This window comes from Populus nigra, chromosome 1 (genome assembly GCF_951802175.1).
Source record: "Populus nigra chromosome 1, ddPopNigr1.1, whole genome shotgun sequence".
NCBI lineage: Eukaryota > Viridiplantae > Streptophyta > Magnoliopsida > Malpighiales > Salicaceae > Populus > Populus nigra.
This window is the reverse complement of record NC_084852.1, coordinates 42,005,851-42,030,711: the sequence shown is the minus strand read 5'-3', so window position 1 is coordinate 42,030,711 and position 24,861 is coordinate 42,005,851. Positions and strand designations below refer to the sequence as shown.

The 24,861-nt window shown below is 35.0% G+C and overlaps 3 protein-coding genes across 3 annotated transcripts; 2 read left to right on the top strand and 1 right to left on the bottom strand.

Annotated features, from left to right (window-relative positions):
* The first annotated feature begins 297 nt into the window (after nucleotides 1-297).
* On the top strand, nucleotides 298-3,188 carry LOC133693597 (1-aminocyclopropane-1-carboxylate synthase-like). The gene is made up of 4 exons (XM_062114844.1): nucleotides 298-681; nucleotides 792-923; nucleotides 1,017-1,177; nucleotides 1,985-3,188. The coding sequence occupies exons 1-4, from the start codon at nucleotides 517-519 to the stop codon at nucleotides 2,970-2,972; spliced, it is 1,446 nt and encodes a 481-aa protein (XP_061970828.1). The 5' UTR covers nucleotides 298-516; the 3' UTR covers nucleotides 2,973-3,188.
* Nucleotides 3,189-5,591: 2,403 nt separating this feature from the next.
* On the top strand, nucleotides 5,592-8,109 carry LOC133682113 (retrovirus-related Pol polyprotein from transposon TNT 1-94). Its single transcript, XM_062105379.1, has 2 exons — nucleotides 5,592-5,601; nucleotides 6,287-8,109. The coding sequence occupies exons 1-2, from the start codon at nucleotides 5,592-5,594 to the stop codon at nucleotides 8,107-8,109; spliced, it is 1,833 nt and encodes a 610-aa protein (XP_061961363.1).
* Nucleotides 8,110-17,281: 9,172 nt separating this feature from the next.
* LOC133678076 (monodehydroascorbate reductase, chloroplastic/mitochondrial) lies at nucleotides 17,282-23,587 on the bottom strand. The gene is made up of 16 exons (XM_062100264.1): nucleotides 23,332-23,587; nucleotides 22,932-23,239; nucleotides 22,744-22,821; nucleotides 22,487-22,558; nucleotides 22,100-22,218; nucleotides 21,931-22,015; nucleotides 21,188-21,277; nucleotides 19,700-19,801; nucleotides 19,507-19,596; nucleotides 19,214-19,294; nucleotides 18,874-18,945; nucleotides 18,711-18,805; nucleotides 18,508-18,596; nucleotides 18,350-18,412; nucleotides 18,210-18,250; nucleotides 17,282-17,681 (listed from the first exon to the last, which is right to left on the bottom strand). The coding sequence occupies exons 1-16, from the start codon at nucleotides 23,339-23,341 to the stop codon at nucleotides 17,556-17,558; spliced, it is 1,521 nt and encodes a 506-aa protein (XP_061956248.1). The 5' UTR covers nucleotides 23,342-23,587; the 3' UTR covers nucleotides 17,282-17,555.
* Nucleotides 23,588-24,861: the final 1,274 nt, after the last annotated feature.

Below are 24,861 nucleotides of genomic sequence, written 5' to 3'. Positions count from 1 at the left end.
TTTTTTTTTGTTTTAAAATTGTTTTGATATATTAATATAAAAAATAAAAAGAATTATTTCAAAATAGTTTTTTTAAGAAAACTTTAGAAAATGAACGACATCACAGACACGACCAGGCTGCAGTTTGCAGCAATTCCCATTTCCCAGAATATGTGCTCCGCCAAAAGGTTAATCCTTTTCAATATATATAATATATATATTGAACCGTGGATGATCCTTCTTGCCACCTTCATCGCTACCTTCATCAATAGCCATCTGGGGACCACAACACCACAATATAAATACGTGTATACCACCAGTGTGAGAGGAAGCAACAACCTCTCAACCTTGCATAAAGCTTGTCTCTATTAGTTTATCAATCCTTAACATACGTCTACATATTCGCGCAAGCAATTACTGCATCAAAAGTCAAGCTCGGTGTAAATATTTGCTCTCTCAAAACAAATCTTTTTGCTGTGTTTTTTGGTTACAAATATCTTTGTGAATAAATTTGAAGAAACATTCACGCACAAAAAAATGGTTTTCAAGTTGAATAGCCACTTGTTGTCTAGGATAGCAAGCAGCGATGGACACGGTGAAGATTCCCCATATTTCGATGGCTGGAAAGCCTATGACAGTGATCCCCATCATCCCACGGACAATCCAAATGGAGTTATCCAGATGGGTCTTGCAGAGAATCAGGTAACTACCTAGCCAGGTTGATGATATTGTTGCTGGTTCTTGAATTTCTATGAAAAAGTTCAATATTTGAGCAGAATATAGTCACTAATTATCTTCTGGGTAAAATGCAGCTGTGCTTTGATTTGATTCAAGACTGGCTCAAGAAGAATCCAAAAGCCTCCATTTGCAGTCCTGAAGGATTAAATGAGTTCAGAGAGATAGCCATCTTTCAAGACTATCATGGCTTGCCGGAATTTAGAAATGTAAGGAGATATAAATTAATGAAGAAAAATTTGCTTTCCTCATCTTTAAGTATATATGCTTAGTGCTAACTAATTGTGAACATTATGATATAGGCTGTAGCAAACTTCATGGAAAAAGTGAGGGGAAATAGGGTTACATTTGATCCTGACCGCATTGTTATGAGTGGAGGAGCTACCGGAGCTCATGAAACAATTGCGTTTTGCTTGGCGGATCCCGGCGAGGCATTTTTGGTTCCTACTCCTTATTATCCAGGGTAATTCAGCATTTCCTTTCCTTCATATTTTCCATCTTCTTTGTGCTGATTTTATTGTAAATTTCCAAATAAAGGTAGATTAGTTGAATGGTTATTACTTTCATAAGCTTGACTTTGACATTTGCCCACCCATGTGGTAGGCCTTGACCTTTTTGCTTTCCTCAATGACCAAGAAGAAGGGGATCAATTAGAAATATTTAATTAAAATGAAAAGATTAATCTAAGTTTGTCGAACATACCACTAAGCGCATATAACCGATAATGATTTATAATGTCAGCATCTCATGCTATTATTGAAATGAAATTTCATGGTCTATGGTTTTCTGACCTCGTTGTATTATTGCTATGGTGGGGACATGAACATATACAAGTTGGGGGTCCATAAAAGTCATAAAGTATACTTGGATTCTTCTCCGTAGCAAAGACAAATTAATATTGGTATGTCTAAGATGAAAAATGCCAAACTTGGTGGAGAAGTGTGAGGCCAATCTTCCTTAGTGGCCTAGTCTGCACTTATTTTGCCCACTGACATAGATCAGAAATACGACTCTTATTTTAACTTTTGTGGAGGATAATTCTCTCATTACTGTAACTGGAAATGATGGTGGTGGTAGGCCAATATATCAAATGAAGCGTGTACTTTTTCCTAATTTCTATAGGTGTCATCCTGCAAAATGCTTTAGGTAAACTTAATTGAGTTAAATCAGAACATCTTAGCTAAACAAATTTAACATGAAATGATTTGAAAGTGGGAAAAAAGAAGAAGAGAGATTTATATTAATATAAAATTTATGTGCTCCATTGCAGATTTGATCGAGATTTGAGATGGAGAACAGGGGTTAAACTCATTCCAGTTGACTCTGATAGCTCTAACAACTTCATGGTTACAAGAGAAGCCTTGGAAAATGCCTATGAGAAGGCACAGTTAGACAACATTAAAGTAAAGGGCTTGCTCATAACAAACCCATCAAATCCGTTGGGTACCATCCTAGACAGGGAAACTCTACGAAGCATTGTGAGATTCATCAATGAAAAGAACATCCATTTAGTCTGTGATGAGATTTATGCAGCCACAGTTTTCAGCCAGCCTGATTTCATTAGCGTAGCGGAGATACTACAGGAAGATATTGAATGCAATCTTGATCTTGTACACATTGTTTACAGTCTCTCAAAGGACATGGGCTTCCCTGGCCTCAGGGTTGGCATTATCTATTCTTACAATGATGCAGTTGTGAGTTGCGCCCGCAAGATGTCAAGCTTCGGATTGGTATCCACACAAACTCAGTACCTGATAGCATCAATGCTATCGGATAATGAATTTGTGGAGATGTTCATTAGGGAAAGCAAAAGGAGATTAGCCGCAAGGTATAGAGTCTTCACTCGTGGACTTGATCAAGTAGGCATTGAGTGTTTGAAGACAAGTAATGCTGGCCTGTTTTTGTGGATGGATTTGAGTAGACTCCTCAAACAGCAGACATTTAAAGCTGAAATGGAACTATGGCGAGTTATAATCCATGAAGTCAAGCTCAACGTTTCGCCGGGTTGCTCTTTTCATTGCTTGAAGCCAGGGTGGTTTAGGGTTTGTTTTGCCAACATGGATGACGAGACCATGCAAGTAGCTTTGTCAAGAATTAAAACATTTGTCAATAAAGAGGCGGACACCAAGAAGTCTAGGAAGAACTTGCGCTGGCAAGGCAGTCTTAAACTGCTCAACTCTCCTCGAATATACGATGATTTCATCAATTCTCCACACTCTCCTATACCTCAATCACCTCTTGTTCGAGCAAGGAATTAGATGGGGCTCAGATGAAGATTTATTGTTTAATTCTTAATTTCCTAGCTCAGGATAGGTATTCAACTAAGTCCCCCCCCCCCCCCCCCCCCAAATATTCATCTAATTCATGTTAAAATGGAACATTTTTTTTTAGGGAAAGTATAATATTGTAGTTGATAATAAGAAAAACAAGTTAAATAAGGGATAATTAAAAAAAAATCTCCTTATTTTATTTCATTTGCCTCTATTTATTTAAAAATTACATTTTATATCATGAAATTTATATATTCATAACAGTCTATATTTTCAAGTTGGCACGCCAAAAATAAATCAACAAAAAATATTAAATTAATTATAAGATTGTCATCATATTCTATTTGATAAATTAATAAAGAACCCTTAGAATATTTATAAGATTAACTATTCGAATTATAGATTATAAAATAGATCATTGGTTCGAATTATATTTATAAGCATGTTAAGTTAATTATAACCGTAATGTAAAATTAATGGACCGGGATATATAGGTGTTTTTTTAAAAAAATAATATATTGGTTGACCCAAGCCCATTTTAACAACGGCCAGAACTGGAGGGCCTAAAAACAAGCCTGCGTACAGGCGCATTGTTTGGCACCACTGGGTCCGTGCCTAAACCCAGTGCCAGACGCTCGTTTAGGCCGCGTAACGTTAAATCTCAAAAAATTCGATATTTCCTGGCAAACCGAACACAACATTCTTTGGCATCTAAGATGCCTTGCCAGGTGAAAAATCAGAAATCCCCATATCAAACGCCTTCTGGGTGTTGGAATCTGTTATCCTATTTTACTACCCAAAAAATTACTACGTTACTTGTTTTCTGGCTTGTTCTAGACTGGGAGTTTATAAAAAAAAAAAAAAAAACTTTAACTTGAAAAAGAAATTGTTAGGACCAAAAGTTGACAGCACGCTCGACTCATGAGATGAGGCCGGGCTTGCTCCAGAACTCTCTATGGGCTAGAGAATGAGCCAGCCCATATCACTAACAGTTCAGCAAAACTTTGTATTTTTTAAAACAAATAAATTTCCTCATTTTTATACACTTAAAAAAGAAAAGATGTGAAAGTTTTTTACTGGATCACGATTCAAAAATCCATTTTTACCCCCTTTCCTAATATATATATTTCAAAAAAATAACCTGAGTCAGGATTTCCAGAATATACTTGCACTGACTTGGATAAATGCCTTGCTTGGACCTAGAAACTTTAATACCAAGGAAATATTTCATCTTATCATTATCCTTGAGATGAGAACGTTGGCTAAAAAATGATTTCAAAGTGTCAATATATAGCTTAATTATTCGTCATTATATGTAATACAACGACTTGGGCTCTTGATCATGAGAAGATAAATACGTGAGAAAGAAGCATTAAAATAATCATATGATAAAGAACTTTCTATTATGAAAGAGATACATGCACTTGATGGTGAAAAACTGGACTGGACATGAGAGCAATGATTGTCTTTTAAATGTGCAGGGTGGTTTACGAGGACGAGTGAAACATTTGTCTTTCAAAGAAATAACTAGGAAGGGACACAGAGCCGAGCCATCAAGAATATTCAACAAGATGTCTGATATCCTAAGCTACACATGTAGTCAAGAGGCGATGAGAGCAGAAGAAAAAACAGAAGAACACCGATGTTTATATGTCAACAAGAAAAAAAAAGGGTTGAATTCACGAAAATCGTGGTTTTAAAACCTTTTAGAGAGAAACAAAAATTGAACGAAAACAAAATTCATGTTTTTGCTAGGAAGGTTAGCCAAGATGGAGACAGGACAGATGGAAACTCACCTTCATTTTCACTTATGATTCAAAGCTGAGACCTGGACTTGAATATTCAAGAAAGAGAGGAAATGAAGAAGATAAATGTTAAAAGAGGTGGAAACGTCTGATTATATTTACATATCTAGTTCTGCAAAGCGTGCACAAGAAGGAAAATGAACGAAGCTTCTAACTCCGTGTCGAACAAGCATGTGGGCGGGAGACCTTTTAGCCGCATGTTTGACGAAACAAACTTAGTCCAGTTTGGCTGTGTCTTTGCCGCAGCTTTTTTATTTAACCATCACTTTATCTTACTTGATTACAAAACAAAACATAATTTAAATGTATAGATAGATTATTAAATGAGTTCAAAACTCAGGATTAAAATAACATGTTGGATCATTAATCCAACGTTGGGCTTATATGAGAATAGTTATGTATTTGTGGACTGTCAAATAAGGTGAAGCCTAATTAAAAATGATCTGCTAAGTATTTTTAGGCAATTGGGTTTTGATGTATCTAATAGGATGTGAACCTTTAATGTGTAGAGATTAAGGGGTTATTCCTAATTTTAGTGATGGGTTAAAATAGGAATACCAAAGGGTGGGAATGCTAAAAGGCATGAATACCAAAAGACACTTGGTTGCCTATATATATGGTCATGGTCCCCAGATTACATGTTTTTTCTATTGTTAATTCTCATACTGACATCCCATTATCAGAGAGAGAAACAAAAAAAAAATAAAAGGGTTAAGGCAAAAGAGAGAATCAAAGGGCTCTCTAAGGTGAACGTGTTAATCTGGAAGGCCATCCGTACGACTCTAGATAGCGACTTCCGGATATGGATTCAGGTACGCTTCCGCTTTATGGTTTATGCAATTTATGCGTTCTTGATAATTCGACATGAACATCAATTTCTATATGCTATGAAATACTAGATCTAACAAGTGGTATCAGAGCCATTTCATGTTGAGTTATTGGGAAATCAATTAGAAAACTAAAGTAAATAGCACTGGATTTACGTTGAAGAAATAGACTGTGTATTTGAAATATTTGTTTATATATATATATATATATATATATATATATGATGATACTGGCAGCAAAGGGGAACCAACGCTGGCTTTACAAGCCAGCGCTGGTGATGAAACTGGCAGCACGTAGGCTGCCAGTGAAGGTGAAATATAAAGAGTTATGTGTATGCGATTTATGTTCTTATTGATCGGCCCAAAGGAAGGTCAATATTTAAAGTAAATGCATGCGCACATGTAGTAATTAACATGTGATGATTATTTGGTTTTACATGTGACTAATTAATTGACCCAAAGGCCAATTTATTTTTCGACATGTTCTTATTATTAATGTTTGATTACTACATTAAGATATCACTTACAAATTAATCTTTTATCCAAAGATAAAATATTAATGGAGTGCCCGATATCTTAAGATGGGTTTTACCTTTATTTGAATTAATTTTTGCTCTTAAGATAAGTTTTGTTTGTGAGCTTGTTTCAATTGTTGTTGTTCTCTTTTCAGCGATTAATCCTACTAATATAACTGCCAGTATCAACTCAATTCCAATGCTTAATGGCTCTAACTTCAAATCTTGGAAAGACAATCTTTTGATTGTTCTTGGAGTTATGGATCTCGACCTTGCGTTAAGGACTGATTCTCCCCCACCTCTTAAGGATGAGAGTACCTCTGATGAAAAGAGGGATATGGAAAGGTGGGAGAAATCAAATCGCATGTGTATGATGATCATGAAGAGAGCCATTCCAGAAGCATTTAGGGGCACAATGTCTGATCAAATCACTACAGCTAAGGAATTCCTTGCCAATATTGAAAAGAGATTTGTCAAGAATGAAAAGGCTGAAATCGGTACGCTCTTAATAAGTCTTATTTCAATGAAGTATAAAGGCAAAGGCAATGTAAGGGAGTACATTTTAGAGATGTCTCATCTTGCTTCCAAGCTCAAAGCACTTCAGCTTGAACTCTCTGAGGACTTGCTAGTGCATCTGGTTTTAATATCCCTTCCTACACAATTTAACCATTTTAAGGTGAGCTACAATTGTCAGAAAGAGACTTGGTCTCTGAATGAGCTCATCTCACACTGTGTTCAGGAAGAGGAAAGGCTTAAGCAAGATAGGACAGAGAGTGCTCACTTAGCCACTGCCTTTAAAGACAAGGGAAGGAAAAGAAAGAACTTTAAGGATGCTGCAGGTACAGTACCTCAAAAGAAACAATTAACGAAATCACATGATTCCGTTGGTAGTAGTTGTTTCTTTTGTGGTGCTGAAGGGCATAAAAAGAAGCAATGCACCAACTATCACGCTTGGCGTGCTAAGAAAGGTATGCTTCTTGCTTTGGTTTGTTCTGAAGTTAATTTAACTTCGGTACCTAGACACACGTGGTGGTTAGATTTTGGTGCAACAACTCACATCAGTGTGTCTATGCAGGGTTGCCTGAGTTGCCGAAAGCCAAATGATGTTGAAAGATACATTTATGTGGGCGATGGCAAGACGGTTGAAGTTGAGGCAATTGGAAAATTTAGATTATTGTTAAAGACCAGACTTTATTTGGATCTTAACGAAACTTTTATTGTACCGTCTTTTAGACGGAATTTGATTTCTATTTCTGCTTTGGACAAATCTGGTTATTCTTGTTCATTCGGAAATGGAAAATATAGTTTGTTTTATGATTCCAAATTATCTGGTTCCGGTTCTTTATCTGGTTATGATAATCTTTATTTGATTGATACAATTGCTTCATTTAATGAATCCCTGCAATTAAGTACACGAGGTACCAAGAGAAAATTAACTACGGAGAATTCAGGTGTATTATGGCACAAACGATTAGGTCATATCTCTAAAAAGAGAATAGAGAGACTTGTGTCAGATGAAATTCTCGATCCCTTAGATTTTACAAATTTTGACATTTGTGTTAATTGTATTAAGGGTAAACAAACCAATACAAGGAGATTTGTAGCCAACAAGACTATGGACATCTTAGAACTAATACATACGGATATTTGTGGGCCATTTTCTACGGTCGCTTGGAATGGTCAACAATATTTCATAACATTCATAGATGATTTTTCCAGATATGGCTATGTATATCTCATAAGTGAAAAATCACAGTCACTGGATGTGTTCAGAAGTTATAAAGCTGAAGTTGAAAATCAACTCAGTAAAAAGATTAAAAGCGTCAGATCTGACCGTGGTGGTGAGTACTATGGTAGATATGACGGTTCAGAAGAACAACGTCCAGGACCATTTGCTAAATTCCTAGATGAATGCGGTATCGTCCCACAGTACACTATGCCGGGTTCGCCCACTATGAATGGTGTTGCTGAAAGATGAAACAGAACGCTTAAGGACATGGTAAGGAGTATGATTAGTCATTCTACCTTACCAAAATCACTCTGGGGAGAAGCACTTAAGACTGCAGCATATATCCTTAATCAAGTACCCACTAAAGCCACTACCAAAACCCCTTATGAACTTTGGACAGGTAAGAAACCTAGTCTAAAACACTTACATGTTTGGGGATGTCCAGCTGAGGCAAGGCCTTATAGGCCTAATGAAAAGAAACTGGACTCTAGGACGGTAAGTTGCTATTTTATTGGATACTCGGAAAGATCCAGGGGGTATAAATTTTATGATCCCACAACTAGGTCAATTTTCGAGACGGGAAATGCCTGATTCTTTGAGAATGTCGAGTTTGCGGGTGGTGATAAAGATAAAGACTTTGTCTTTGAAGAGGAATATATTGATATTCCCACAGGTGTTATTAGCATTGGTCAAGATTCTATTTTTGACCATGTTGAAAACACAACAAATCAAGACAATGTCGAAGCACCTCCTATTCAAGAAATTGTTCCAGAAGAACAACCTCGAGCACCTCTAGAATCTATGCCATTAAGAAGATCCACTAGAGAGAAGAGAAGTGCAATATCATATGATTATATTGTATTTCTCCAAGAACATGAGATAGATATTGGTGTGATGGAAGATGATCCTATCAGCTTCCATCAAACCATTGAAAGTTCTAACTCTCAAAAGTGGATTTATGCTATGAATGAGGAGATTAAGTCAATGAAAGACAACAACGTGTGGGATCTTGTCCCATTACCTGAAGGTGTGAAACCCATTGGTTGCAAATGGATATTTAAGACCAAAAGGGATTCGAAAGGTGATGTGGAGAAGTACAAGGCACGTCTTGTTGCAAAGGGCTTTACACAGAAAGAAGGTATCGATTATAAAGAGACTTTCTCTCCGGTATCTTCGAAAGACTCTTTCAGAATTATAATGGCATTGGTGGCACATTTCAATCTTGAGTTACATCAGATGGATGTAAAGACGGCGTTTCTCAATGGTAACATTGATGAGACGATCTATATGTTGCAACCAGAAAACTTTGTGTCTGGAGACCCAAAGAATATGGTTTGCAAACTTAAGAAATCCATCTATGGACTCAAACAAGCATCTCGACAATGGTATTTCAAGTTTCATCAAGTGATCATCTCGTTTGGTTTTGAGATGAATTTGGTCGATGATTGTATATACCATAAGTTATGTGGGAGTAAATATATTTTCATGGTTTTGTATGTCGATGACATCTTGCTTGCCAGCAGCGATATGGGCTTATTGCACGAAACCAAGAAATTTCTAGCTAAGAATTTTGAGATGAAAGATCTTGGTGAAGCCTCTTTTGTATTAGGTATTCAGATACATCGAGATCGCTCTCGAGGTATTCTTGGATTATCACAAAAGAGCTATATCGAAAAGGTTCTTAAAAGATATGGCATGCAAGACTGTAAACTAGGAGATACCCCTGTGGCTAAAGGAGACAAATTTAGTCTCAATCAGTGCCCTAAGAATGAGTTTGAGAAAAGGGAAATACAGAAGATTCCTTATGCTTCAGTAGTAGGGAGTCTAATGTATGCTCAAGTTTGTACGCGTCCGGATATTGCGTACATTACTGGGATACTAGGCAGATATTTAAGCAATCCAGGAATAGACCATTGGAAAGCAGCTAAACGGGTCTTACGGTACTTACAGAGAACAAAAGACTACATGCTCACATATTGGAGTTTGGCTAATCTGGAGATCATTGGGTATAGCGACTCCGATTTTGCTGGATGCCAAGATAGTATGAAATCTACATCAGGCTATATTTACATGCTAGCTGGAGGTGCTGTCTCCTGGAAGAGTGCTAAACAGTCACTTATAGCCTCTTCCACGATGGCAGCTGAATTCATAGCATGTTATGAGGCATCCAATCATGGGGTATGGCTGCGGAATTTTGTCACGGGGCTGTGTATAGTGGATGATATTGAAAGACCACTAAAATTATTTTGTGACAATAAATCGGCAGTTTTATATTCCAATAATAATAGGAGCTCGTCGAAGTCGAAGCACATCGACATCAAGTTCCTAGTTGTTAAAGAAAGAGTTCAAAGTGGACAGTTGTCTATAGAGCATATCGGTATAAACTCCATGGTTGCGGATCCGCTTACTAAGGGATTGCCACCCAAAATGTTTCATGAGCATACTGCTCGTATGGGTGTTTTGGCAATTGATAGTATTCAGTTTTAAAGGGAGTTTGTAATTTCAGATGCTTTTATAATATAGATAATTTTTCAATTTATGAGGTTATTTTCTGCAGAAATAAAGTCTTTGGTTTAATTTACACTCTGATTTTAGTATGGTTTGATCTCACTAACGTTTAAGGGTGGACCAGTTGGAAATAGGCATGTTAAGATCATATTGCATGAAATTTCCATGCTACATATCCACATTGTCGCGGGTGCGTGGCGTCGCGGCGAAATATTCCACTTTAAAATCTAGGCAGGTGTGTATGGTATCTATTTGGCAAATGTGGGGAGATAAAACATATTGTCTTTTGTTGGTAGAAAATGGAATGGGAGTCGCCACCTAGTATTTTGGTCACTAGGAACCCTAACTGGTCTCAGAGATTGGGTACGGGGACTGGTTGCGTAAAGGGAAGGTATTAGCACCCCAAATACGCCCTACCTAAGGTAAGCTGCATTGTTTATTTGTCTGATAAAATTCAAGGTCTTGCTGTGTTTCCTAGTTGTTGGTCCGTCTATGGTTCAAGAAAAGTCCTCCTCAATAAGGAGATCCTTATCTTATCGGGTAAAGCCAAATCGTTTTAACGTCAATGTAAAAAACATATTTAATCAGGAATACGTTTTACATATAAATTCGTAATCCCACATATTAAAGGAAGACAAAAATATATTTTTTTAGAATTTTTGAAATATTGGCCTAGTTCTCATGGCTTGAATAAACTGGTTATTAAAGCCAAAATGCATGCTAATACATATATTGTTTTTGAAACTTTCTTTGTTGTATGAAAACATGGTGTTATAATATATATATATATATATATTGGAGATACTAGGCCGTATGCATGAAAACAAAACATTTTAAAATTATTTTATTTTTTATGTCTTGACGAAAATCGGGTATTTTAATACCGGATTTGTATCTTTACAGTATAAAAATACAACCAAATATTAATCCACTTTGATAAAAAATATGCAGAAAAAATCGAAAATATTTTTAAAGGTATTTAGAAAATTTTTGGAAAGCAAAAAATATTTTTTTTTTTGAAAATCTTTGACGCTTTGACGAAAACCGGGTATTTTAATACCGGAATTGTATCTTTACAATATAAAAATACCAACCGATATTAATCAAAAATAATAATAAAGTTACGGAAAATCACATATTTTTTTGAAATAAGTTTTTCAGAATTTTCTTAAATTTTTTTTCATATATATATATATATATATATATATATATATATATCTATATATAAATAAAACAAAAAACAAAATAATATATATAATATATAATATTAAATGGGCTGGGCTGGTCCGGCCCAACCAACTGGGATGGGCCGGGCTCAGCCCCAAAGATGTTGGGCCGATCTTGGCCCAAAACAAATTTGGGCCGAGAACGGCCCAAACTAAAATGCTTCTTCCGTCTGGGCCGGTACCGGCCCAGACATGCAAGGCTGGGCCAGCATCGGGCTGGCCCAGGAAGACAGCCCAGCGGGGGGGAGAATTATTTTCTCCCCCCCTGCCTCTTGCATGCAGAACGATTCTGCATGCAGGAGGCCGACGCCTGCAACCTAAATGCAGAGGTGAAAGGAAAAAAACAGAAAACCGTACCTGGCGTGGAGGAGGCGGTCGTGTTGCCGGTGCTGCGGTGGAGGTTGGTGGCGGTGTCAAGCGGCGCTGTGATTCCAACGGCAGTTCCAAGCGCCGCTGTCCAGGCGTGCCTCCCTCGGTTTCGGCAGCGCGGCGGGTGGTCGGCCAACATCTTCGGTCGGTGGTCCAACGACATGGGGCCTCGGGTTGGTCGGTGGGCTAGAGGGACCAACAACTTAAACAAATGTTTCTTTTTCCTTCTTCCCCGCTGCATGTTCGGGGGGAAGAAGAAAGGGGAACAGTGCCGTTCAAAACGGCACCGTTCAGCCCTTTGTTTTTTTTTTTTTTTTTAAGTATGAAACGGCGTCGTTTTGGATAAAACGCGCCGTTTCATTTAAAAAATGGCGCCAGAACGCGCCAAATTTCAAATCGGCCCTCAATTATCTTGTCCCTTCAATTGAATCCCTGCCGAATTCGAACGTCGTCCCTATATTTGGCCGCCTTTTTCACTTTGGTCCTTGGCCTTTGATTTCTGCAATTGAGCCCTTAATTGATCAATAAACTTCCAATTTCTTCAATTAAGCCCCTGATTCAATTAATTCCAGCCCCCCTACGTGCGCGCCTCTTCAATTTTGGTTCCTGGTCTTGGATTTCTTCAATTAAGTCCCTAATTGGCCCTTAAACTTCAATATTTATGCAATTAAGCCCCTGATTTGACTTAATAAATTCCTAAAAATATATTTTGGCCCCAGAACTTAAATTTCTTCTAATTAAAGCCCAAATTGACTTAAAAATCAATTTTTCTTGCAATCAAATCCCCTATAAATTTATTTAAAAATCCAATTAAGTCCATAAACATCCAAATTTGGGCTTTTCTCCTCAAATTCCAAATTTTCCTTCTCAACATGGCTCTCTTTCTCCAAGAATATACTGTCAAAAATCCAATCTTTGTATTTTCCGACCATTTTCTGAGCGCTTTTGCCTCCTGTTATTTTTTCTTACCCTCCTTTGGCTATATATATATATATATATATTTTTATATATATATATATTTTGTAGGGGGACCCAAAAATGGGTTACAACACACATCATGATCCATGTCATTTAATTGTATTCGCATACGTGACCTTTGATAGGTTGAGTTACGATAATTGTAACGAAAACCGCTTAGATCCTATGTTGGTATGATTACTGGACCGGATTGGTTATAGATACATTTGTTAATGACAGCAAAGATTGAGCTCATTTAGTTATTTTTGCAAAACATAATTATAAGGTTATACATATAGCCCAAGTGGGAGATTGTTGGATCATTAATCCAACGTTGGGCTTATATGAGAATAATTATGTGTTTGTGGACTGTCAAATAAGGTGAAGCCTAATTAAAAATGATCTGCTAAGTATTTTTAGGCAATTGGGTTTTGATGTATCTAATAGGGTGTGGACCTTTAATGTGTAGAGATTAAGGGGTTATTCCTAATTTTAGTGATGGGTTAAAATAGGAATACCAAAGGGTGGGAATGCCAAAAGGCATGAATACCAAAAGGCACTTGGTTGCCTATATATATGGTCATGGTCTCCAGATTACATGTTTTTTCTATTGTTAATTCTCATACTGACATCCCATTATCAGAGAGAGAAACAAAAAAAAATAAAAGGGTTAAGGCAAAAGAGAGAATCAAAGGGCTCTCTAAGATGAACGTGTTAATCTGGAAGGCCATCCGTACGATTCTAGATAGCGACTTCCGGATATGGATTTAGGTACGCTTCCGCTTTATGGTTTATGCAATTTATACGTTCTTGATAATTCGACATGAATATCAATTTCTATATGCTATGAAATACTAGATCTAACATAACAAACCTGGCCATAACTTAAAAAACACGTCAGCAAGGAACCAAATGGAATTCAAAATTAAAGGGATTATAGAAATTATTTTTTAAAATATTTTTTTGTTTGAAAATATATTAAAATATTTTTTTTAATATTTACATTTTAAAATAATTTCAAAAAAATTAAAAAAATTAAAAATTTTATAAAACAATAATGTAACTAAGATAGCCCATCTGAAACCATGGTGAGATTTTTATAATAGTATATACTGTTTATTTGTTTTTTTTAGATTAATATAAGTATTTGTATCAGTTTGCGTATATCTTAATTAATTTTATAAATTTTAAAATTAATAATTATATAATTTTTTTGTGGTTATAAAATTTATAAAACTCAATAGCTAGAAAACGATTTCATAAATTGATTACATGAGCTATATAACAGCCAGTTGTTGAATGCCTAAGAGTTCGCTTTTCTTTTATTTTTTCCAATGTTGTGATAATTGAGTCAATTGACAACTTGGCTTTGATTTTGACCAAGTGATCAATTAGAGGGAGAGTATAGTAGTAATGGACACAAGGGAAACCAATTCCTCAGACTATTTGGGTCCTGAATTAAAGAATTTGGATTTTGCCTATTTTGTAGGTGGCATTGTGACAGGGTTTTTTTTTTTTTTTTTATAACCTTGGCCTTTTTTTTTCCACCTCTTACCCCTGACACAGGCAGCGAAGACTTGGCTTCTCCTTTTGAAGTAAATTGACAAGGTCAGTTTCCTTTTTCTTTTTTTTTGGGTAAAATACATTTTAAGTTCTTATAAACTCAGCAATATTCAATTGCTATATTTAAAATTTCTTGATCTTAATCCTGTAGTTTTGAAGAAAAAAATTAATGGCTCTGGTTGTTAAATTGCTAAATGAAAGTTACCAACGAACCCACTTTTTAATCAGTTGATCTTTAAAAATTTTCATGAGACTTTATTGTTGGTGTAGAAGTTTGGAAGAAAAAAAAGAAAGGATAACATAGAAATTTTGAAGAAGAAAAGAAGAAGAAGAAAACGAGTGATAAATAGGGCACTCAGTTAGGTACCCTTTCCTATTTATTAACAATCGATCAATCAAGTTAGAATTTTTGAAAATTATAGAGATAATATTGTAAACTTTTAAACTGCAAGGGTTAAAGTGGAATATTTCTGAATATACTAAGGTTAAAATATAGTTTACCATTTCAAATCTCTCCCCTTTATTACGGCCATGATCGGAATATTAATTAAAAGAAACAAAAACATTTAGCTAAAACATTGAACAATACTTACATAATTACTTTGGGATTATAATAGTGTCATGATATTTTTTTCATTCAAGTTTATTCCTTTTTAATCTATCTTTTTAAATTGGATTGACTTAGGATCGGACATTATAATTCGCTTCAATTGACTTCATGTTAGGTTATGAAGGTGGTAGAGGTAAAATCTAGAGTTCATTTGATGCTTGATTTAGAAAAAAAAAAACAATTCAATTTCATTTATCTTAAACAATTGAAGATTTAAGGACCAATCTAATTTAAAACTGAAATTATTGTATAAGGATTAAATTGAACGAAAAGGATGAAGTGGTTGTCACGTGTAACACACGTACCAGCATGAGAAGGGCCATAGTATTTTAGCGGTGAGTGCGGCGACCTACAACCTCCATTGCCCAACCTTTTATGGTGTTGTTTGATTTGTTTCTGTGTCCTCTTCTTTTCAAGGCAACGTATATACATGAAGGAGGTCTAGTTTGGTTCAGACAACCCAATCTTTCTTTCTTTCTTCTCCCTTTTCTTTTCCCTCTCCTTCTCTTGATTTTTGCACCTAAACCTCTCCAAAATTACATAGTAGTTTATCATTTGTTTTTTTATGTCAATATCAGTTCTCAATCTTTGAATTCAGTTTTTTTTTTTATCATTCAATATTAAGTTAGTTGGGAATTGGGTTTTATAAAAAAAAATTCCATTGCTTTATCTCGATATCATGAACCGAATCACAAATGTGGTAGGTTACCAGGGTTAACTCTGTTTTTTTTTTCATTTTTATTCTTCAACGTTGGGTTGTTCGAGAATTGAGATTCATATTTTTTTTTATTTTGCTTTATATATAGTTATCTCGGTATCGTGACCCGGATCGTAGATTTCGCATACTAACTTAGGTGGAGTCAAGGTTTTTTTGTCCTCTTTCTTAATGTAATTTTTTTTTTCAATTTCATCCTTCAATATTAAGTTGGTTAAAATTGAGTTTTATGATTTTTTTATTTTTTTTATGGAGTTATCTCACTATCATGACCTCGGTCCAAGTTTGGCAAATTAGTCTTAGTTAACTTGAGTTATTTTTTTGGATACTTTTTGTTATTTGATTTTTTTTTTCAAAATCATATTTTAATATTAGGTTAGTTAATTATTGAGAAAGTCAACAGAATAATTTAATCTAAAAAATATTAGGTGAAGCTTACAATAGTTAAAAATTCTTTTTAAAATATTTAAGATTGCAAAACTAATACTCTATTAACAAATGCCCCCACAAAAGATAATCAAGGTAGTCAATTTAGAACCTCACTAGTCATTTGACAAGCACTTCGTTATGAGTTGGATTTTTTTTTGACAATAAAATAAATATACAAACATTTTCAACCCATTGTTTTACAAAAAAATATACTCATAATTATAAATAAAAAAACATATACATATATTCAATTAAATAAATTAATAATCATTAACAACAATAACAAGTATTTAAACACTTTTCTCCCACTCATCTCATTGTGGTTTGAATAATTTTTTTTCTAACTTCATTTGTAAATGTTATTAAAAAATATATAGTGTATCAAAAGACTAATGTTTACATAAATACATATAAAATCTCAAATTAATTTTTAACATAGTAGAAAAATAAAATAATAATATAGTTGTTACAATGAAACACTATTTACTTTTGTTTTTGTATAATAATTTTTCAAAAAAAAAGTGTAAAGACAAAATTACAAAAAAAAAGAAAAAATGGTATAAATAGATAAGTGTGAGAAATAAATATTTCCTGTAAAAAGTAAAAAATAACATTTTTTTTCTAAAAAAGTATAAAGAAAAAAAAACTAACAAAAATATTACAAAAAAAATGAAGATAAAAAAAATTGATAAATAAACCAAGTGTAATGTCAAAAATATACCAAATATAAAGGAGAAAAAAACACGAAAAATTACAAATTTGTCAGCATTACAGTAAAATAATTGGATAAAATTTAAATTATACAGAGAGTTTCTTTTAGTATATATGTATAATAATCTTTTCCATAGCTAGTATTATCTGCCCTCTAAATCCCAATTTGTCTATACTCTATACATGGGTAGTTTGCTTGCTACCCTTGATGGAAAACTTGCAAAATGTCTCGATGATCGAGTCCTATCCTCGTACGTATTTATTTGCCTATTGTCCAAGCGGTTGGACACAACACCAAGCCTTGGGCCACCCACTCCTATGCAATACTAGTGGTTGCGTGCAAAACACCAAAATTTAAGATTATTCCAAAAATTTATTTCACCTAATACAGAGAAGAAGCCTGTGACTTGGAAAATTTGCTCAACTATACAACGATACTTCGTGCTATAACCATTATTCCCAAAAAAAGATGAAGGCGACTCCAACTAAAGGCCGGATATTGAGAGCAATTTAATGAACAATTAGACATGAAGATTATTGAAAAGTTCCCTCAAGAAAGAAATTTCATGTATGGCTCACTTGAAGAATCAACGGTGGAATTCCTCAACTAAACTGCAGCCTGGAGGGATGTCCGAGCAATCTCCAGAGCCTCTTCAACTGAAGATGCTGACTGAAGCTTGGATTTATCAACAATAGGCTGGCTCTTTGCAAGTTCAGGGAGTAGTTGAAATTCCTGAAACATTACATGCAGAACAAGATTATAGTTTGACAAGCAGAACGTGTTATAGTATGTCATTCATAACGGGGATATGGCTGGAAGTGTGCTGTTCTTCGTAAAATGTAAAATGAAAAATAACTGACCGCTGATTGCTTATCCCAACAACCAAGTCTAATGTTATGTTTGGTATGACTTTGCAGATGGATTTAAGTTTTTTTTTTTTTTTTACTCAAATAAAAGTCACAGTATGTTTGGTTAGAAATAACTTTTAACCTAAATCAAGAGCTTGTTATAAAATTACGTCAAAATCTTGAATTAATCAAAAAGTTGAATTTTTTAACTTTTAACTTGTGAATTTTAACCTTCACCACGTTACTTCTTTACAGAAGTTGCTTTGCGTCATTTTATCAATCAAATATAAGTCATTTTAACTTATTTTTCATGCTAGTTATTTATGAAAAACAACTTGGATTATGACTCTAAAGTCAAAAGTTGTGACTCATATGGTATCCCAAACGGACTCTAAATAGGTTTAAATCATACCTCAGGACTTCCACTTTCAAGGAGAACTCCTTTCAGTTTGCCTGTGGGGGAGTACATCATCTCTCAGCAAACAACATTCATGAAAAGGTGAGAGAGAGCAATATATGAGACAATAGGCAGCAAAAACAAAATGCATTTACCAGAATCTATCCAGAAGGTGGCAATTTTAGGATCGAAATTCCCTACTTGAATTGTCTCTCCAACTGCCAATAAGAGAAAACACGAACCAAGATGTAAAGCAATATAATTAAAATACACCATAATGTGACAAAAAGATTAGAGCACAACATGTTTGTACCATTGTCTCCAAAGAACTGCCACCATATTTTTCTTGGGCTCCCTTCATACTCAAAAACCCTCGAATAAAAATATGGGAGATAATCATATCTGGATGCCATGCAGAAACACAATCATTAAAAAGGGCATTTCAACAAGGAATGAAAGCACTTTAAGCACATTTCAAGCCCCGGAACTGTGACCAATTAAAAGAACCAAACTTACGAGCTAGTATGAGCAGTAAGTAGTGATTTGACACAATGCTGAGCTGATCGCCGAGCATGGTCTACATGTTCAACTCGTGCCATGCGGTTATACATCTGTTCAAGGTCATGCATATTTTCAGACTATATATAAAAGACCACAAAATCATTTATGAAAAGTATACCTTTAATGGGAATGCTGCTACATCTCCAATTGCAAAAATCCCAGGAATACCTGTCCTGAACTGACCATCAACCTGAGATTCAAAAGTTCCAAGTGCATGGACAATAGATGTGAATAAGAAATATCATGATTTTCAGAACTGCAATGACAATCAAAACATGATTATGCTCATGGGATAATGCCATCGTGACAGAATCCCCGGAGTATTACACTGATTGGGTAAAGCAAGCAAGTTTCATGCAGAAATAATAATATAAACATGCTCAGATGTTGCCGTAGTAAGTGCAGGGCTGGAAATTTCAGTGAAGACAACAAAACGAATGTTGTTGAACCATGCTCACCTGTATTCCGCCAACACTGTTATTTAACCCCAGCCTTTCAAAGGGACCAACAGCTGGTTTTGCCCCAATACCAATTATTACCTGCAAAATGAAAAGGAAAAGGACATTTATTATATGCTTCTGAAACTTTCTTTTGGTTGGGGTGAGGAGGAGGGGGCATGCTCCCTCCATCATGTCTCTATCCTGGAAACATCTTGCTTTGTTTTTATATTAAGGTGCATGAATATTATGCCAAAAAAGTGTGAAAGGCATTTAAAGCATAAAAACCATTGAAGATGTAGCTGAAAACTTGCCGTGTCTGCTTCTATAGTAGATCCATTTTCAAGTTTAATGGCAGCTACATGCCCATCAGAACTGGCTTCTAAGTTCTTGATAGAGGCTCCCTGGTCACCAACATGAGAAAATCAGCATTCCTGTGGTAAGGTTATGATAAGATCATAATATACCTATTTAACATTAATTGAGAGCGCGAGAGAGAGAGAGTACCTTTATGAACTTAACACCATTTTCTTGATATAATTCTTCATATTTTTGAGCAAGTGAAGGAGTGAAAAGCCTTTGCATAAGATGATTCTCTGGGAAAATGATCTACATCAAAGAACCGAAAAGAAATTAGATTAAAGTTTTAGCCAGTCAGATTATCTATGAAAGGGTTCTACAAGCAAATAGCAGTATTGCATGCACACTTGAGACCTAGCAAGTTGATGTAAATATTCCTTTGGTGAACACAGGTAACTTGTCTTCTGCTATCATCTAAAGGGTCATGTTACAATCCAAAGTAATTTGAAAGATAAATGTGATGCACCCAATAGTGGGGACACCAGACCTACACCACAGATTACACGATTATATAGACAGAGACGATAGAGGATAGCCCGGCTCGTTACTCTTTGGTTGGGAGACTGAGCTCATCTAGGCCCATTCAATTGTATTATTATTTGAGTTATTTATTTAGACTTTTTTATATTAAACAATATTATTTGGTGGTTGTTTACAGGGTTTATTATTTACATGTGACTTTTGAGATATTACGAGGAGTTTCGATTATTTTAATAAAATTTGCAAAGTTGCAGATTTTTCCAACCTATTCTCTCTTCTTCAATTCTCTTATCTTTGTTTGGCCTTTTCTTCTTAGGTTTTTTCTTTTCTTTTCTCTTTTAGCTTTAAAATCTCTTTTGTTCCACATCAGCAGCTGGTGGAGACACCAGACCTACACCGCAAATTACACGAATATATGGACGACAACGACAAAGGATGGCCCAACCCATTACTCTTTGGTTAGGAAACTGAGCCCATCCAAGCCCATTCAGTTGTATTTTTATTTGAGTTATTTATTTAGGCTTTCTTATATTAGACTATTATTTAGCGGATTGAGCCCAGTAGCTGGTTGTTTTTAGGGTTATTGTTTATATGTGACTTTTGAGATACTATAGGGAGTTTTTGATTATTTGATAAGATGACATACTATTTGTCTCTCTAAATTCTCCTTCCTAGCTATAACAACTTTTTTATTTGCTATAAAAGCTTCTTTGCTATAAAAACTTGTTGCTTTCTATGCTTTAATTCTCTTAGTTTATTGTTCTGCATCACCCATTTTCCAGATGCCATGCAGGCACGGGACATAATTCTGTCCTATACATTTTTGAAAGATTGCCCAGTATGCAACAAATGGAGGGGATAACTTCTGATAGCACAAGGAGTATCAAATGAAATAAGAACTGCATCAAGTGGGTGTTGTACAAAACCAATATAATGGAAACAATGGTTTGTTGATATTGGATAATCAGATGTCCGAGGATAAATTTGGTCCAAAATGCTAGGATGGGAATGGTTAATTAAGGAAGTAGCATTAACCAATATTCAAAAAAACCAAGTTAAAACTCATTATGGATGACCAAAATTTTCAATACCAGTGTATCAAAACTGTAAATGAATCCAAATACAATAGAAGTTCTAAGCAACATGAGTACATACCGTAGTGTCAAGTTTCCAAGCAACAGCTGCTGCAGCTACTTCCATGCCAATATAACCACCACCTACAATAACCAACTTATGTGCCTTCTCCTAAACAAATGGAAAGTTTGTTATAGCAATAGAATTTAACTATTAAGCAATCTTGGAAATAGACATGCAGCTCATAAGATATAAATTATGAGCTTTGAACTTTCAAGCAGAGTTAGCATTGGAGGCGTAAACCTTAAAACATTACCAGATAACGTCATGGAAAGGAAAAAAAACACTCAACTCAATTAAGGCCCCTTCCCAAACAAAAGACAATCATTAGAATGCAAGAGCATGAATGCAGGAGCACATTTCTTTTCTGATAACTCAACAAACCATTTGTATTTATGAAATTTGAAAAACTTCAAGACATGCATCTTCAAACTCCTAAACCAAATATGGTGCTAGAAACAGAAAATCCCTTGCTAGCTTCATTAGAAATAAAACAAGATGATTCTCAGTCTGTCCAACTGAGAATGAAGACATCTTTGAAAGGAAGCTAGAACTCAATCAAGTGAAAACTAAACACTCAATCTTCTGTACAATGCGGTGAGCACCAAAAAGAGGAGATGAAATTTCAGGGATCCTCATACGGTAGTAACACCACAGGGGTCTGGGATTTTCATTATCTAACAAGCAAAGCAACAATTGAACTGAAATTGAGAGAACATATATTGTCAAATGATATGACACAAGCATAATGAAAGTATCATTACCAAAGACGATATTAATGAGTCAGCATCTGCCACATCCCTTATATAGTGAACACCAGGTAAATTTCCTCCGATCTTCTCTGGAAATCTATAGCCCATGCAAATTGGACAAGTTACATTCAATATTTCATAGAAGACAGAACTGGTAACTAGATCAAACTATTGAGAGTACCTAGAGGCAGAACATCCTGTAGCAACTATAAGAGTTCCATACTTGAGCAGCTTGCCTGATATCGTCGTTGCTGTTTGTTTTTCAATATCAATGCCTGTCACAGGATCTTCATATAACATCTAAACAAGAAAAATAAAAGGGGTTATAAATGTCAAATTGCTAATACCAGAATTATATATATATATATATATATATATATATATGCGCCATATATATCTCAGCATGTGAAAAGTTTGTGATTTGTTTGCCAATCAATTAAAAATAAGTTTCGTATTTATTTATTTATTTCCATGCATGATATCCAAGATAACAATATTTCCAATCTAAACTACTTGAAAAGAAAACTATGTTTGAGAGAACAAAAGGAAGGAAAGAAAAAAAAATTACCTCAATTCCTTTCTCTTTATACCAATCTGGAGTTTGCCTTTCCCCGCCAGATCCAACACAAGTATGAAAACCCTAAACCATAATAAAAACCAGAAAATTATATTGATTTTTTATATTAACACTGAATTAACAGTTGGTACAGTACTTTTAACAAAAAAAAAAGACTGGATCAAATAATGCAAGTTAATACAAACAGTTCCCAAAATGCCTAAATTAAGAGAAATTGTACAAAAAGAAATTGAGTGACAAGTACTTACAGGCAATCGCGCTGGCTTCTTATCAAGTGGAAACAGATATGCTTTAGTCAAAGCTGGTCTCTCATATGGTGCATATGCCTACAACAAAAACAACAACAACACACCAAAGAAGAAAAATCACAATAAAATGATAAAATTCACATAAGCATTTTTCACTATCAAGTTTGTTAAATTGAACAAAGAAGAACCTCTCTGGTAACAATACAAAGCTTTCCATCAGCCATTCCATGATCCACAAAACTCCTCGCCGCATATCCCGCTGCATTTCCACCACCAACAATCACATACTCTCTATTTTCATTAGCGAAGGAGGAGGAGGAAGCAGCAACGACGTGGTTTCGGAAGAAAGTCTTGAATCCGATTGAAGAAGAAGGAGAAGACTGGAGAGTTCGATGAAGAGAAGGAGACGACTGTGGACACCAGAGAGATAAGCCGTGCTTAAACGACATCGGATTGGAGGATATACTGCTGCCGCTCGCCATTATTAATCTACGTGCTGTGAGTGTGTAAATTCAACAAAATCACAAAAAATCAGGCCAAGTAAATGAAAAGGGAAGAATTATCTAGCTAGCTAGCTGGAGAGAAAACCTTGAGACATTGGAGATGCTGTGATCGCACTAATTTATACTAGTAGTATAGATAAGAAAAATAATAAAATTATTAAGATTTAAGAGAGGAGACTGCGTTGTGCTGTGATGTTTGGCTCTAGCAAAGGGTCAAGGGTCACTTCAAGATGATACGAGAGTGTGTTGAGAGTATTATTATTCTACTGCCTGTCGGCCAAAGGCGAGGTGGAGGGAGGAGGGATGGACTCACTGACGCGGTCATTGCGGAGTGGTTCGTTTACTGTATCTGTGTGTGATTTTTGTTTTCTGGGCCAGGCTCGTTAGTCGTTACGACTCCGACAAGTAGTGTTTTGTAGAGGAACAGTGTGTTAGTACGGGAGGCCCATTTGGATGGATTTTAGAAGAAAGCCTGGACTGGAAGCCATGAATTTGGGCTTCTTACAGATTGTGTGTTCGCACTTTGTTGAACAAGGAAAAGGCTCAGGACTATTTAAAACGGGGCTAAGAGCAGTCTCGTGTGTCTCATCTAAGCTATTCGTGGCCCAGGTTGGATTCTCATCTATTTTATGAAGTCCTAAGAAAGCAAAAATGTACTTTCATGGGGTCGGATGATGAATTGCAAAAAAAAAAAAAAAAAAACCATGAAAAGAGCTTAGTCTAAATGCAAAATATTTTCAATAAAAACAAGAGATAGATAGAAAAAAAAAAGGGAGATGAAACCGCAATGTTCGCACAGAAACAAGATTTGCAAATGACAATGAAAAAGGCTCAAAACTATCTCATTATATATATATATATATATATATATATATATATATATATATATATATATATATATATATATATATATATGTGGGATCAAAGTTTTACTTTACACATGCATATTTTACTCTGAATTGCTGTAATTAAGGTACTATTTTTCTTTTACCACAAAAAATTATTGGATTGGCTATTAAGGATATCAGTCTTTTCACAAATTTTATTAATTATTATGAAATTGATTGAGTATAAATCAATCTTTTATATTTTTTTAGCATTATGAATAACTAAATTACCCTTAAAAGAAAGACTTAATTAAAAAGTGTCGAAGAATGTTTTAGTATCTTCAGTTAGCTAAAGAAAAATTTAGTATTTTAATAAATATAAATTATTATTAAGAACAAAAAATGGATGGCGTGTGGGATAAATCATGCTTTTTCAGATGATGCATAAAGCGTCGCCTGACTGTCAAATGCCGACTTCCACAGTTGCGTTCGAGTTGTCACTATAGTCCCTCCATCCTTGGACTAGGCGAGAGGTCAATGGATCTTTGATTTGGTATTTACAACCTTCTTTTTTTTCTCTCTCTCTTCTCATCGATTTTCGCACTTGAACTTCCAAATTCTCAAACAACCTTTCAATTTGTTTTTCTTTCAGATATGGTCCATATTTTTTTTATTATTATTTGTTTTATTTAAAATAATTTATAAAATTAGATTTTTTTAATTTCACCATTTTTTAATTTTATCATTTGTTAGATTTGGTCCCAATTCTTTTGATTAATATTTATTTT